General features: G+C 42.6%; 1 protein-coding gene across 1 annotated transcript in view; it reads left to right on the top strand.

Moving 5' to 3' along the window:
* tmem65 (transmembrane protein 65) overlaps positions 1–15,747 on the top strand; it is a 31,832-nt gene that overhangs the window by 3,119 nt on the left and 12,966 nt on the right. The window contains exon 2 of the mRNA XM_060915325.1: positions 2,953–3,184. Coding sequence (XP_060771308.1) covers positions 2,962–3,184 — 223 coding nt within the window. The 5' untranslated portion in view covers positions 2,953–2,961. The remainder of the gene's footprint in view (positions 1–2,952; positions 3,185–15,747) is intronic.

Here is a 15,747-nt window from a genome sequence, read left to right on the forward strand (position 1 = left end):
ATTGATTGTTTATTTAAACAACTTACCACTTATAAAATGATCGGAGCAGACTTTGCTGTGTTTGGAAGGCTGATAATCCTTGCGGTTGATTCTCGCAAGCCATAGGTTTCTCCTTTGTATGCTGAGTTTCTTTGTTTGCTCGCCTTCGTGCTCCCGTACAGTGGGAATTCCATAAAAGCTCCGCTTGACGTCATCATCTGACCTATTACGACAGCCGTGAATACAACAGGTGTGCACCATTGCTAGCTTTAAATAGCCTGCTTGGGTTCTTTTGAAGACTTTGTACTCGCGCGTTACAATGTGTGCTCAGTCACCCGTACGGTAAGCTTGACCCACAAGATGGCCACCACTAGGGAATCCCCGACTCTGTGACATCATGTGAAAACTATCTATACCCAGGGTTCTCCCTGGGTTCTGAAAAATATTCTTTACTTTTTCTTCATCTGTATTTTTTCTTAGTTACTGACTTGGTTGATGCTACCCAAACTGGCACAATTCAAATGTTTGTACAGATGCAGCTAGGCTTCTCCATTACATATAAAATTTAGGCTCCACTCCAGTCTCTATTAAGAAAGACTTGATTTTGGATGCCCTATACACCATCAAGCTAAAATAAACCTCTTTAGTTTGAGCTTACTTAAGGTTATTTTAGCATGGAACTATTCATAAGAGGTATTAGGACTCCCGTTAGCCTTTATTTCATCACAAAACTTGATTTACAATTGAACAGAGTCGAGAAGAGTCCCGGAACAACCAACAGTGAAGGAATCCGATTTTCTCATCGATTTACGAACTGAACACAGAATGACACGGCGTTTTACATCATACGTTGGTTAGCCCAGGGGCGTTTCCAGTTATTGAAAAGACCAGGGGCTGAGTCCAGTTTTCCTGGGGCTTACTGTATATTTTTTAAGGAAGATTGGCATCGATAGGTTGGCGAGGTTATATCTAACTTTATAAGATAATATTATCACCCTCACGCATTCAAAGGTTATGACATCTTTATTCGTGATTTTTGCACTGCTCTTTTTAAATTTATGGAGTTCACTTCAGTTTCTGTGTCTTTTTATTATGAAGTTAATTATCAACACCCATAATGTCTCAGGAAACTGAGGCATGTGTCAATTCACTTAAATATCTCATCTCATCTTCTCTAGCCGCTTTATCCTGTTCTACAGGGTCGCAGGCAAGCTGGAGCCTATCCCAGCTGACTACGGGCGAAAGGCGGGGTACACCCTGGACAAGTCGCCAGGTCATCACAGGGCTGACACATAGACACAGACAACCATTCACACCCACATTCACACCTACGGTCAATTTAGAGTCACCAGTTAACCTAACCTGCATGTCTTTGGACTGTGGGGGAAACCGGAGCACCCGGAGGAAACCCATGCGGACACGGGGAGAACATGCAAACTCCACACAGAAAGGCCCTCGCCGGCCACGGGGCTCGAACCCGGACCTTCTTGCTGTGAGGTGACAGCGCTAACCACTACACCACCGTGCCGCCCCTTCACTTAAATATCACTAGTAAAATTTATCATCAGTTTAATAAACATCTCATTTCTCACTCACATACCTCTCTTTTAGGAAAACAAAGACACCAATTCTTTTTTAAAGATTTTTTTTGGGCTTTTTTCACCTTTATTGGATAAGACAGTGTAGAGACAGGAAATGAGTGGGAGAGAGAGATGGGGAGGGATCGGGAAATGACCTCGGGTTGGAATCGAACCCGGGTCCCTGGATTTATGGTATGGCACCTGAGCCACGACGCCCCCAAAGACATCAATTCTAAGCTGCATTATTATATTACAACATTCAAATCCCAGATGACATCCATGTCAGTTGTTTTCTATTAATCTCTTACTTTTTTTGACGGTGAAAATATCCAGGGGCTATAGCCCCAAGTAATGGGGCCTAATGACGCCACTGCATTATTCACGGGGACTCAATACGCCACGCCGCCTGAAAAATAGATCATTTCAGTTGTTTGCCGGCTGACAGCACTTTAACTTTGGCATTCTTTACCGACCCCTGTATTACTGACACTGTCCAATGTGCTCGGGGACAGTCGGGGCTCTGAGTGTGCCTCCACCATGGCTGTTTCGGCCTTTAAATAATCTTCAGTGCTTGAAGGAGCCTGCCCAAAAAAATAAATTCATCAGTTTTAGACTGCACCATTGTTTGGTTCACGCAGAGATAATTACACCACCACACCAGGCTGATTAAGACACATCACGATTGGTCAAAAGCTTGGCGCCCATTTGGTCATTATGTGTAGTCGATTTTTATTGATCGCAAGCACATGCTTATTGTTTACACTCTGGCTTTCCGCCGTCTCTTCACTGGGATTGGATTTCAGCAAATGGAGGGATTTCTATAAAAGATGACTTATGATAATGATGACAAATACATTCGTCACTGTGACAACTGCTAGTAATTTTCTCTTTGTCATTGAAGGATTATGTTCGTCAATGACGAATGTGACGAGCGCCAGCGGGAATCCTGTTGAATTCTCAAATCTGATTGGTCAGAAGGTGTTGATTAATTTTCTATAAAAGCAGCTCTGACAGTAGTGCAGCACCACATCACAGGTTTATATTAACACACTCGTTCTGATCTGTTCTTCTAATCGTTGATATGGTGAAGGTTTCTGGAAGGAGTCTTCAGTGTCGGTGCTTTATAGCAGTCAGTACGTTTTCCTTCATGGACATAAGATGGAGGAGTTTGTCCTTTCTCAGGACATTTCAAGAGAAAAAAAAGCAAGTTTGATGTTTAAAGCTGCGATTATCGGATTCATTGAATAATTAAGTGTTCTTAGCTTTCTAAAAGGGGTCTACTTGGACCCTGATCTGATAAACACTTGAAATTTTAGCGGTTCTTCCTGAGGGTCAGCTGAAGAACCTGGCTATTCTTATTTAATAACTAATTTCTCTTTGTTTTTCATTTCAGGTTCTAGGCATGCTCTTTTCCAAAATGCTGAGGTTCTGTATGCAGAGAACCCTGAACCCGTGTGTGCGAGTAGCACAGAAACGCTGGCTCGGCACACACAAGCACAAAGAGAAGCTCGAATCGCTAAGCACTCCGAAAGGAGCCAAGGATTTTATCTATAGCCTGCATGCTACCGAGCGCAGCTGCTTACTCCGAGAGCTGCAGAACTTCGAGTCCATCGCTATCGCTCAGGGTAAGAGGACACACTGCTGTCTGACTTTACGGCTCGCTCTAACAGTCATAAACGAAACGCAATGTATTTTCCATGCTCCTGTAATGAACATCTGCATATGTTACAGAACATTGAAACATACACTCCACGGCCACTTTAATAGGAATTTGTTCTTGATTCGAAGATTCCTGTTCTTGGCTGCAGGAGTGGAACCCAATGTGGTCTTCTGCTGTTGCATGCTGAGATGCTTTTTTGCTCACCATGGTTGTAAAGAATGATTATATGAGTTACTATATCCTTCTTAGCAAAAAAGCTTGAACCAGTCTGTTCATTTTCCTTTGAGCTCTCTTATCAACAAGGTGTTTGTTTCCACCCACAGAACTGTCATTGCTCACTCGATGTTTTTTGTTTTTTGCACCATTCTGTGTAAACTCTAGACACTGTTGTGTGTGAAAACCCCAGGAGATCAGCAGTTTCTGAAATACTCAAACCAGTCCATCTGGCACCAAGTGAAAGTCATGCTTTGAGATCACAATTTTTCCCATTCTGAACATTAACTGAAGCTCTTGATTTGTATCTGCATGATTTGATGCATTGTGCTGTTGTCAAGGGATTGGCTGATTAGATCACTGCAGAAAACAGTGGGTGTATGGGTGTCCCTAATAAAGTGGCCAGTGGGTGTATTCAACCTATAAATTCATTGATTTGGATTACATCCTGCATCTACATCACGGGCGATTGCTCTAAGACAACGAGGGAGGCTCAGCCTCCTCTAAAAATGACGAACATCGTGTAGGATGAATTGCGCTAGGCTTATGTTATAGCCGACCTTATAACATTGCTATTTCAGATCCAGAATCATAGAAATATATGTGCTCAACCCAACTACAGTGCGAAATCATTCCGTTATAACTTTCCCCAGTTCACCTAATGTGTGCGTGAGTTTTTCTCCCTCATGACAACGTGATGCAGCCCAGCCTCAGTGGACTTCAATGGCATTTGGGAGCTCTGCGCTTTTCAATATCAAAATGCAAGAAGATTATTGGACAAATACTGCGAAAACGCCCACCCACGGAGTCCCACGGACTCCCAGCCTCACAGTGGGAGGGACATGGCAAAGCTTTCCGCGAGGAGACTGGTGATTGGTGAAAGCGGCCGGATATTTTCTTTGATTGACAGCTCGTTTCAAATATAGACAGGCAGCGGTGAATTTCAGTTCAGTCCCATGCGGATTCGCAAGTGCTGTGGTGTATTGTAAGAGATCAGCTTACATTTCGATTTCATTCATTACATACGGTTTCTACCAGCTTTTTTAGTTTGTATATATTTTCATTGTAAATAAAGTGTAAATATAGTGTTGTCAAGTTTGCTATCTTAGTTCCAGACATTTCGTTTATTTGAGTGACTGAACTTGAACTTGAGGGGGCTAGTCAGCTAGCAAGAAAGCTGTGCACGGATGCCAAGCATTGCTGATTTAATTTTGGCGAAGCCATTTGCCAGTCTTCCTTTCGAGGAAAAAATTAAAATTAAAGAGCAGGGTAGACCAACGCCTCAAATTGACTTGGTGAAAAAGGTAGGGAATAATACTCGTTCCTTTCAGCTCTCCTGGTACGAGAAAGTGAATTGGCTAACAGCAAGTGACCCACATCAACAACAGTAAATAGGCTACTTTAGTAATATGTCATGGATGGACCAAAAATATAGAATCTATTTAAAATGTTTATGCTGAGTATATTTTATTGGAATATATATTTCTCTGGATATTAATTAAACACAGCTACAATTTGGAAAACATTTTTAAACAAAAACACAGCCGAGAACATTTCACACTACAGACCTGGATTAAAAGTGAAGGGTTATCAAAATTGTCAATAAAACTTTTCTCAGTCAAAATAAGTAAAATATAGGGAAAGTGTCATTGAATGAAATGTGTGGCACCCAGCTCTATGTTTGGCTCCCCAAGGTCAGTGCTTGTGCCTATTCCAGAACACTCTGCTGTTACTGCTGAGGTTCCTGACAAAGAGCTGCTTTCAATAATGATCAATTTTTAAACAACATGCCACAATTTTAAAATATTAAATGTTAAAATATGCCCCCCAACACCACCAACATGTATATTGAACAGTAGGCTAATGGGCCAAAAGAACCTGTTATTTCACAGTTTGTGACCCTGCCAACAATCAGCCAGATCAGAGGCAAGAGTATGGGCAAAATTGATGTGTTTTTTTTTCTTTTTTCTTTTAAAATCTGGAAATATCGTAACCGACCAGCCTCCCCTGTTTGAAAGACTACCAGCCGCCACTGATCTACATCCATCATAAATGGACACATTTACTTTACTCCTGCGGTGTCTGTTGATCCCAGATGGTCTTGTAACGTTTTTCTCTTTCATTTCCAAATCTGTCTCTCCACAGATAGAAGTTTTGTAAATGACGTAAATGGTTTCTATTCTCAATTGCAGGAAACTACACCAGCCAGCACACCTGTCATAAGTACTCTTGTGTGAAGTATAGCTTTTATTTGTAGCCATATTCCTATTCAGCTTTATGCCTGCCCTGTCTTGTCCTGAGCTTTGACAGGTCTCTCAGCTACACCGGTTCCATAATACACAGATTCTCACATCCTGTCTTTTATAGTCTCCTATTCTGAAAGAAGATGTACTTCTGACTACCAGATTTAACTCTCCACTCCTTTCCTAATTCTCTTTCTCTGCATCTCTGCATTGGCTTGGTCTTTTCTTTATTCCCTTTCTGTCTTGATCAGATAGAGCCCTGTTTAGGAGAGGGTTCAGCAGACACAGGGTTCCAGCTGAAGTTACCGAGGGTAGGTAGATGTGCTCCAGGGCCAGGTCCAAGTGGCGTAAAGAAAAATTAAGCCTCTGTTCACTTCCCCTCTGTTTGGTTAGTCTGAAGTCTGATGTTTTGTTGATTAATAGAAAGTACCGGATTTAGAAATACTAGCTGTACAGCTCAGTGCTGTGAGGGGAACTGAGTCAGGGTTTAAGGTTTCTAAATTGGCATCGGACTCTGAGGTCTGGAGATGTGTGTGTATGCGTGCCTGCGTGTGTGTGTGTGTGTGTGTGTGTGTGTGTGTGTGTGTGCATTTTTGGTTTCCCTTTAACACACTGCCTCTTGTTATTCTCCAACTTACACATACTACATTTACAACAGTGGATGAATAGAATAGAAATGTAAACATAACAAGCAGCCCTGCAATAATCTGGCGACTTGTCCAGGGTGTACCTCGCCTCTTGCCCATAGTCAGCTGGGATAGGCTCCAGCTTGCCTGCGACCCTGTAGAACAGGATAAGCAGCTACAGATAATGGATGGATGGACATAACAAGCCTCATGTTCTCTTCATTGTATTTTCCTGTCTCAGTTCAGGACGTCTCATGGTCTCAGGAGTGAGTATAGAACTGTGTAGGGAGTAACATGCTGGTATAATCCTGGGTATGACTTTAAATTGTAACCGGTGGTGAGTCTCAGGTCCGGGAGGACTTGAGCACGGGCGCAGATAGAGGGGGGGACGGGTGGGATTCGTCCCACCCAGATTTAAATTCACCTCGTTCGGTCCCCCCCCCACTTATAGGGAGGAAAAAACGTTTGTGCTGTCTTTCTTTGCATAAGGCAAACCTCACGGAAAAATCAAAAGACTAATTACCATTCGGTTTATTGAGGTGCACAGCAGTGTATACATAGTTGCAACAACTCACATAAAACAAAACAAAGACTGATATTTGGTTGAGCTGCGCAGACTGCACAGGTTGCGAGCTCGAGCTTGGTTGCTATGGTAACCCACAACAAGCTTGACAGGCATATCGGGGTTGGGGTTGGTTTGCTGGCAGCTTTGTCCCCCCAGTTTTTTGTCCCCCCCAGTTCAAAAACGTATCTGCGCCCCTGGACTTGAGTACTGGCGGAAGTGGACTTACCCCTTAATCATCATTGCTCCCAGGTCCGCTCTGACCTGGAGTGGTAGCACCTGCCTGGGTTCCAGCTATGGGTTAAATAGTACATCACCAATAAGGCGCTGGCAGTAGGACACTTTTCGGTGCAATGTGGCAGGGTCAATGGCACACCACCAGATGGCATGCAGAAGAGCCACTCAAATGGCTAATGGATGGCATCATCCGGCAAGTCAGTTGTCACTGCGGGGCAACTTCCATACCCGTCAGGTCTGTCACACTTTTGTGCACCACTTGGCATCAGGTCTGGAGGTCCAGAGAGACAATGTAATGGGGGCACGACATTGTTTGTCTTACCTTACTGTGCAAGGTGCTTCATTAGGAGAGGAGCTCTGGTGCAGGCCTTGTGGCCCATCTCTGTTTCTGCACATCCTAATGAAGCAGTCATCATCGCTAGCGATGGACAGCCGCTGATGAACATGCTGGTGAAAGAATGACACAGGTAAAGTGGCAAACAACCTTGATGTCCAGAAACCCATCCTACACATACATCGTACTGGTACAATCCTTGTATTAGGTATCGGATTGGATTGGATTGGATTGGATTTTTCCTCCAATTTGATCACCTGCCAATTTCCACCTAGCAGCTAGCTTGCTCCTCATACAACAACTAGCACCTGGGCCAGGGAGGGTAAAGACTCAATCAGTGGTCAATCAATCAATCAATCAATCAATCAATCAATCAATGGTTTTTAATTAAATAAGATAAATATACATACAGTGGGGCAAAAAAGTATTTAGTCAGTCACCAATTGTGCAAGTTCTCCCACTTAAAAAGATGAGAGAGGCCTGTAATTTTCATCATAGGTATACCTCAACTATGAGAGACAAAATGAGAAAAAAAATCCAGAAAATCACATTTGTCTGATTTTTAAAGAATTTATTTGCAAATTATGGTGGAAAATAAGTATTTGGTCAATAACAAAAGTTCATCTCAGTACTTTGTTATATACCCTTTTTTGGTAATGACAGAGGTCAAACATTTTCTGTAAGTCTTCACAAGGTTTTCACACACTGTTGCTGGTATTTTGGCCCATTCCTCCATGCAGATTTCCTCTAGAGCAGTGATGTTTTGGGGCTGTCGCTGGGCAACATGGACTTTCAACTTCCTCCAAAGATTTTCTATGGGGTTGAGATCTGGAGACTGGCTAGGCCACTCCAGGACCTTGAAATGCTTCTTACGAAGCCACTCCTTCGTTGCCCGGGCGGTGTGTTTGGGATCATTGTCATGCTGAAAGACCCAGCCACATTTCATCTTCAATGCCCTTGCTGATGGAAGGAGGTTTTCACTCAAAATCTCACGATACATGGCCCCATTCATTCTTTCCTTTACATGGATCAGTCGTCCTGGTCCCTTTGCAGAAAAACAGCCCCAAAGCATGATGTTTCCACCCCCATGCTTCACAGTAGGTATGGTGTTCTTTGGATGCAACTCAGCATTCTTTCTCCTCCAAACACGACAAGTTGAGTTTTTACCAAAAAGTTCTATTTTGGTTTCATCTGACCATATGACATTCTCCCAGTCCTCTTCTGGATCATCCAAATGCTCTCTAGCAAACTTCAGACGGGCCTGGACATGTACTGGCTTAAGCAGGGGGACACGTCTGGCACTGCAGGATTTGAGTCCCTGGCGGCATAGTGTGTTACTGATGGTAGCCTTTGTTACTTTGGTCCCAGCTCTCTGCAGGTCATTCACTAGGTCCCCCCGTGTGGTTCTGGGATTTTTGCTCACCGTTCTTGTGATCATTTTGACCCCACGGGGTGAGATCTTGCGTGGAGCCCCAGATCGAGGGAGATTATCAGTGGTCTTGTATGTCTTCCATTTTCTAATGATTGCTCCCACAGTTGATTTCTTCACACCAAGCTGCTTACCTATTGCAGATTCAGTCTTCCCAGCCTGGTGCAGGTCTACAATTTTGTTTCTGGTGTCCTTTGACAGCTCTTTGGTCTTGGCCATAGTGGAGTTTGGAGTGTGACTGTTTGAGGTTGTGGACAGGTGTCTTTTATACTGATAATAAGTTCAAACAGGTGCCATTAATACAGGTAACGAGTGGAGGACAGAGGAGCCTCTTAAAGAAGTTGTTACAGGTCTGTGAGAGCCAGAAATCTTGCTTGTTTGTAGGTGACCAAATACTTATTTTACTGAGGAATTTACCAATTAATTCATTAAAAATCCTACAATGTGATTTTCTGGATTCTTTCCCCCCATTCTGTCTCTCATAGTTGAGGTATACCTATGATGAAAATTACAGGCCTCCCTCATCTTTTTAAGTGGGAGAACTTGCACAATTAGTGGCTGACTAAATACTTTTTTGCCCCACTGTATCTTATTTTACATGGCAAAGCAGAAGACGAAAAACATAGAATAATAAAAATAAAAAAATTATGGATTCCAAGAATCAAAGAAACGCTTAGCAAATTCTATGCACTGGTAATTAAACAGCGAATTCATATTTAAATATGATTCTATTAAAGAATGAGTTCTTAAATCTATCTATATTAACTTTAGGGCATTGTGACTGGTTCTTTCTTAGATTGTATGTAGTTTTCTTAATTCGTGGAAGTAGAGGGTACAATGGGTGATCATCATTCAAGACTAACACATGCTTCCTCTGAGACACTAGAAGCCAGCCATCACATCTTTTCAAACTGCTGCTCATGCTGCAACACAGGGCAGCGTAACACCCTCAGAGGAAAGGAAAGCACTATCCACCCACTTCTGCATACTGCCTAGTGTTGCCATGGTTGTGGTTGTGATTGCGATTGGCTGGCGAGAGAGTGAGTAATGCCATCCTTCCCACCTGGTAAACATTGTATGATAGTACGAACGGTGTGCCACTCAGGAGGTGATATTTCTATATTTTGCTGAAACTTTTGGGCCTTATACTGTATGTAGTCAAATATTTTCTGTATTTGATGTGTAACAACGTAAACTAATGTGCCATGTGCTATCCCACATGCCATCAAGAGGCTCAGTTTCTATCATCTCATCTCATCTCATCTCATCTCATCTCATCTCATCTCATCTCATCTCATCTCATCTCATCTCATTATCTCTAGCCGCTTTATCCTTCTACAGGGTCGCAGGCAAGCTGGAGCCTATCCCAGCTGACTACGGGCGAAAGGCGGGGTACACCCTGGACAAGTCACCAGGTCATCACAGGGCTGACACATAGACACAGACAACCATTCACACTCACATTCACACCTACGGTCAATTTAGAGTCACCAGTTAACCTAACCTGCATGTCTTTGGACTGTGGAGGAAACCGGAGCACCCGGAGGAAACCCACGCGGACACGGGAAGAACATCAATTTCTATCAGTATAGTTTATTAGGATGTTCACTGAGATAAAGAGAAAGATTGGAGAATTTAAAAGAAAGGATAATCTTATATTGCTGTATATTCTAAAGCAGTGGTTCTCAACCGGGGGGGCGCGCCCCCCTGGTGGGGCGCGGAGGTACTCCAGGGGGGTCGCGAGTAGGCTTCATGTATGGAGGAAAAAAAAAATCTGGGGCTAACAGGCTATAGTAGCTAAGCAGATGCAACACATTTACCCATGTCAAAATGCAGGACATTGGACTATTACATACAAATCAATACTATTATAAAATCTATCATCAATCTATCATAAAATCTTGTGTGTGTGGCCGCATCAGTCGGGGGAACTGTGATATGTTCCCAAGCCTTGCAGACTTTATCAGTAATGCAGGCACTTCCCACGATTTCTCATCTGTCTTTCAAGCAGCGTCAGAGCACCTGTCGGTAATGAGAAAACAGTTTGCGGCATACTTCACAGAGGATTATCGCTCTTTTGCGTGGGTTCGAGATCCATTTGCGTGTACTGCTGACGAACTTCCAGTTGACATGCAGGAACAGCTTATTGAGCTGAAGAGTGACAGTAGACTTAAGGCAGTCTTCACCTCATGCCCTCTTTCGACATTCTGGGCAGCATTGATGCAGGAGTACCCGCAACTGTGTGACGTAGCCTTGAAACTGCTCATCCCATTCGCATCGACCTACTTGTGTGAGGCAGGATTTTCAAATATGACTGCGCTCAAAACGAAATATCGCAATCGTGCGCAAATTGAGGATGACTTGAGACTGTGCTTGTCAAACATTTCGCCAAGAATCGAGGATCTTTGTAAGGCAAAGCAGGCTCAGGTCTCGCATTAACGCAAATGCAGATCACAAAGGCACAGTAAAAATACCTAAATTCACGCCTGGTCCCAATTCCCAATGATATCAATAGCCAGCTAATGATAAGCCTAATAAAATACCTAATAAAAACAATAATAATAATAATAATAATAATGATGCCTATTAATAATAATAGCATAATAATAATAATAATAATAATAATAATAATAATAATATCAACAACCAACAACAGCAATAATAATAATAATAATAATAATAGGCCTAATAATAATAATAATGCCTGAAAGAACATAAGTCTTGTACTACTGCCAACAGCTTAGTAATGATAATAGGCCATAATAATAATAATAATTATTATTATAATAATTATAATTATAATAATGCCCGAAAGCAGATTAGAAATGTGGTGCTACTGCCAATTATAACAATAGCCTAATAATGATAATAGGCCTATGTATTTCTATGGAATGGATAATGCTACTACTGCTGCTACTGCTACTACTACTACTACTACTAATAATAATAATAATGATAATAATAATAATAATAATAATAATAATAATAATAATCTAGCCCAGGGCTAGCTAGCTAGCTATCTATCTATCTATCTATCTATCTATCTATCTATCTATCTATCTATCGGTCAATATAAGGTGCTGTAGGTCGGGTGGCGTCACTGCAGGTGAGTGTGTTTGGGGGGGGATGGGGGCGGGGCGAGAAGAGGGGCCCCCAACTGCAATGAACCAGCTTTGGTGGGGCCCAGGTTGCAAAAGGTTGAGAACCCCTGTTCTAAAGAGATGACCTGAAAGAAGACAGAATAATTTGTTTGAGCATATCTTGATGATTTGTGCTGGAACTGTGTTTGTGGGAATGTTTTCATGTGACAAGCCTTTTAACTCTATTAATAAACCTTTAGTCTTTCTTTAGAGTGAGAGAGAGTGTGTGTGTAAGAGGCCATATTGTTAGAGATGTCTTGGCTCTGTTTTCCAGATGCACCTGCATGATATGGAGAAAATACCATCTTACATTTCTGTGCTACTTAATACATTTGTGATGTTTTAAACCTCCACTGATGGATGGTCCGACGCAGCTAAACAGTGACTTCATTCAGACTGAAATGTTCCATTTTTCATTGTGTCAATGCTGTGATTCATCCACAATTTCACAGGAAATCATGTGGAGCGCATGATTTCAGGCTGAATGATCATACGGATGTCTGAAAAATGTTTGATTTGCTTTGATTGTCGAAGGCTTGCTTTATTTTTCCTTCACAAGTATGCTCACTTCAGAAACTAGAAGGGCACTAGGTAGTAGTGCTGGAGGCAAGACCACCAAGACTTGGCGAGACCAAGTCATGACCGAGACCATGGTGTATCGAGACAAGACCAAGACGTTGAGGGGTTGAAATCAAGTCAGGACTAATGCAGGGTGAGACCGAGTCAAGACCAGGACCAGACCAGGGTGTGTGAAGGGGGGTGGGGAGGAGGAAGGGTGACGACCGTTAACAGGAAGAAAAATTTCCAATTAGCAATGAGTCACGTTACTGGTTGCATTTGAAGCAGGATGTTTTACATCCAGGGCGACACGGTGGTGTAGTGGTTAGCGCTGTCACCTCACAGCAAAAAGGTCCGAGTTCGATCCCCGTGGCCGGCGAGGGCCTTTCTGTGCGGAGTTTGCATGTTCTCCCCGTGTCCGTGTGGGTTTCCTCCGGGTGCTCCGGTTTCCCCCACAGTCCAAAGACATGCAGTTAGGTTAACTGGTGACTCTAAATTGACCGTAGGTGTGAATGTGAGTGTGAATGGTTGTCTATGTCTCTGTGTCAGCCCTGTGATGACCTGGTGACTTGTCCAGGGTGTACCCCACCTTTCGCCCGTAGTCAGCTGGGATAGGCTCCAGCTTGCCTGCGACCCTGTAGAACAGGATAAAGCGGCTACAGATAATGAGATGAGATGAGACAACACATCTCAAAAAAGTTGGGACAAGGCCATGTTTACCACTGTGAGACATCCCCTTTTCTATTTACAACAGTCTGTAAACGTCTGGGGACTGAGGAGACAAGTTGCTCAAGTTTAGGGATAGGAATGTTAATCCATTCTTGTCTAATATAGGATTCTAGTTGCTCAACTGTCTTGGGTCATTTTTGTCGTATCTTCCGTTTTATGATGCGCCAAATGTTTTCTCTGGGTGAAAGATCTGGACTGCAAGCTGGCCAGTTCAGTACCCGGACCCTTCTTCTACACAGCCATGATGCTGTAATTGATGCAGTATGTGGTTTGGCATTGTCATGTTGGAAAATGCAAGGTCTTCCCTGAAAGAGACGTCGTCTGGATGGGAGCATATGTTGCTCTAGAACCTGGATATGCCTTTCAGCATTGATGGTGTCTTTCCAGATGTGTAAGCTGCCCATGCCACACACACTAATGCAACCCCATACCATCAGAGATGCAGGCTTCTGAACTGAGCGCTGATAACAACTTGGGTCGTCCTTCTCCTCTTTAGTCTGAATGACACGGCGTCCCTGATTTCCATAAAGAACTTCAAATTTTGATTTGTCTGACCACAGAACAGTTTTCCACTTTGCCACAGTCCATTTTAAATGAGCCTTGGCCCAGAGAAGACGTCTGCGCTTCTGGATCATGTTTAGATACGGCTTCTTCTTTGAACTATAGAGTTTTAGCTGGCAACGGCGGATGGCACGGTGAATTGTGTTCACAGATAATGTTCTCTGGAAATATTCCTGAGCCCATTTTGTGATTTCCAATACAGAAGCATGCCTGTATGTGATGCACTGCCGTCTAAGGGCCCGAAGATCACGGGCACCCAGTATGGTTTTCCGGCCTTGACCCTTACGCACAGAGATTCTTCCAGATTCTCTGAATCTTTTGATGATATTATGCACTGTAGATGATGATATGTTCAAACTCTTTGCAATTTTACACTGTCAAACTCCTTTCTGATATTGCTCTACTATTTGTCGGCGCAGAATTAGGGGGATTGATGATCCTCTTCCCATCTTTACTTCTGAGAGTCGCTGCCACTCCAAGATGCTCTTTTTATACCCAGTCATGTTAATGACCTATTGCCAATTGACCTAATGAGTTGCACTTTGGTCCTCCAGCTGTTCCTTTTTTGTACCTTTAACTTTTCCAGCCTCTTATTGCCCTTGTCCCAACTTTTTTGAGATGTGTTGCTGTCATGAAATTTCAAATGAGCCAATATTTGGCATGAAATTTCAAAATGTCTCACTTTCGACATTTGATATGTTGTCTATGTTCTATTGTGAATACAGTATCAGTTTTTGAGATTTGTAAATTATTGCATTCTGTTTTTATTTACAATTTGTACTTTGTCCCAACTTTTTTGGAATCAGGGTTGTATACACACACACACACACACACACACACACACACACGATCAACCATAAAATAAAAAAATAAAAAAAACACTGATGGGTAAAGCGAATTACATTGATTATGTTGTTACAGTGGTACTTGTGAAGTGGTGGGATATATTAGACAGCAAGAGAACAGTCAGTTCTTGAAGTTGATATATTGGAAGCAGGAAAAATGGGCAAGCGTAAGGATCTGAGTGACTTTGACAAGGGCCAAATTGTGATGGTGAGATGACTGGGTCTGAGCAGCTCCAAAATGGCACATCTTGCAGGGTGTTCCTGGTATGGAGCAGGCTAGCCCAGATGGTCCAATCCCACAGAAAAGCTACTGCAGCACAAACTGTTGAAAAAGTTAATACTGACACCTTTCTGTTTAAGGCAGCATTAACTTTTTCAGCAGTTTGTGCTACAGCAGCTCTTCTGTGGGATTGGACCATATGGGCTAGCTTTCATGCCCCATACGAATCGATAAGCCTTTGACACCCATGACCCTGTCACCAGTTCACCGGTTGTCCTTTGGATCTGTGGACCACTTTTGGTCGGTACTAACCACTGCATACTGGGAATACCCCACAAGACGTACCATTTTGGAGATGCTCATCTAACCATCACAATTTGGCCCTTGTCAAAGTCGCTCAGATCCTTACACTTGCCCATTTTTCCTGCTTCCAACACATCAACTTCAAGAACTGACTATTCTCTTGTTGCTTAATATATCCCAACCCTTGACAGGTGCCATTATAATGAGATAATCAATGTAATTCACTTTACCTGTCAATGGTTTCAATTTTATGGCTGATCGATGTATATAGGAAAAACAAGCTTTCATCATTATGAGGTCTGGGGAAAATTGCAGTTTAATCAGGAAAACAAATGTGTGAAATTCATCTTAAGGCTTCTGTCCTTGACCAACCCTAGCCTGTAAATTAATAAAGTATAGATTAAACTGTGACCAGGGTTTACTTTACTGAAGTGTCCACACTGACTGAACTTCCTGTTTTTATTCCATCATTCTCTGAAGTTCTGTATGTAATCTGAGAACTGGAAACTGTCATGTAACTGAAACGTT

The sequence above is a fragment of the Neoarius graeffei genome, chromosome 2, assembly GCF_027579695.1.
Source record: "Neoarius graeffei isolate fNeoGra1 chromosome 2, fNeoGra1.pri, whole genome shotgun sequence".
NCBI classification, from domain to species: Eukaryota; Metazoa; Chordata; class Actinopteri; order Siluriformes; family Ariidae; genus Neoarius; species Neoarius graeffei.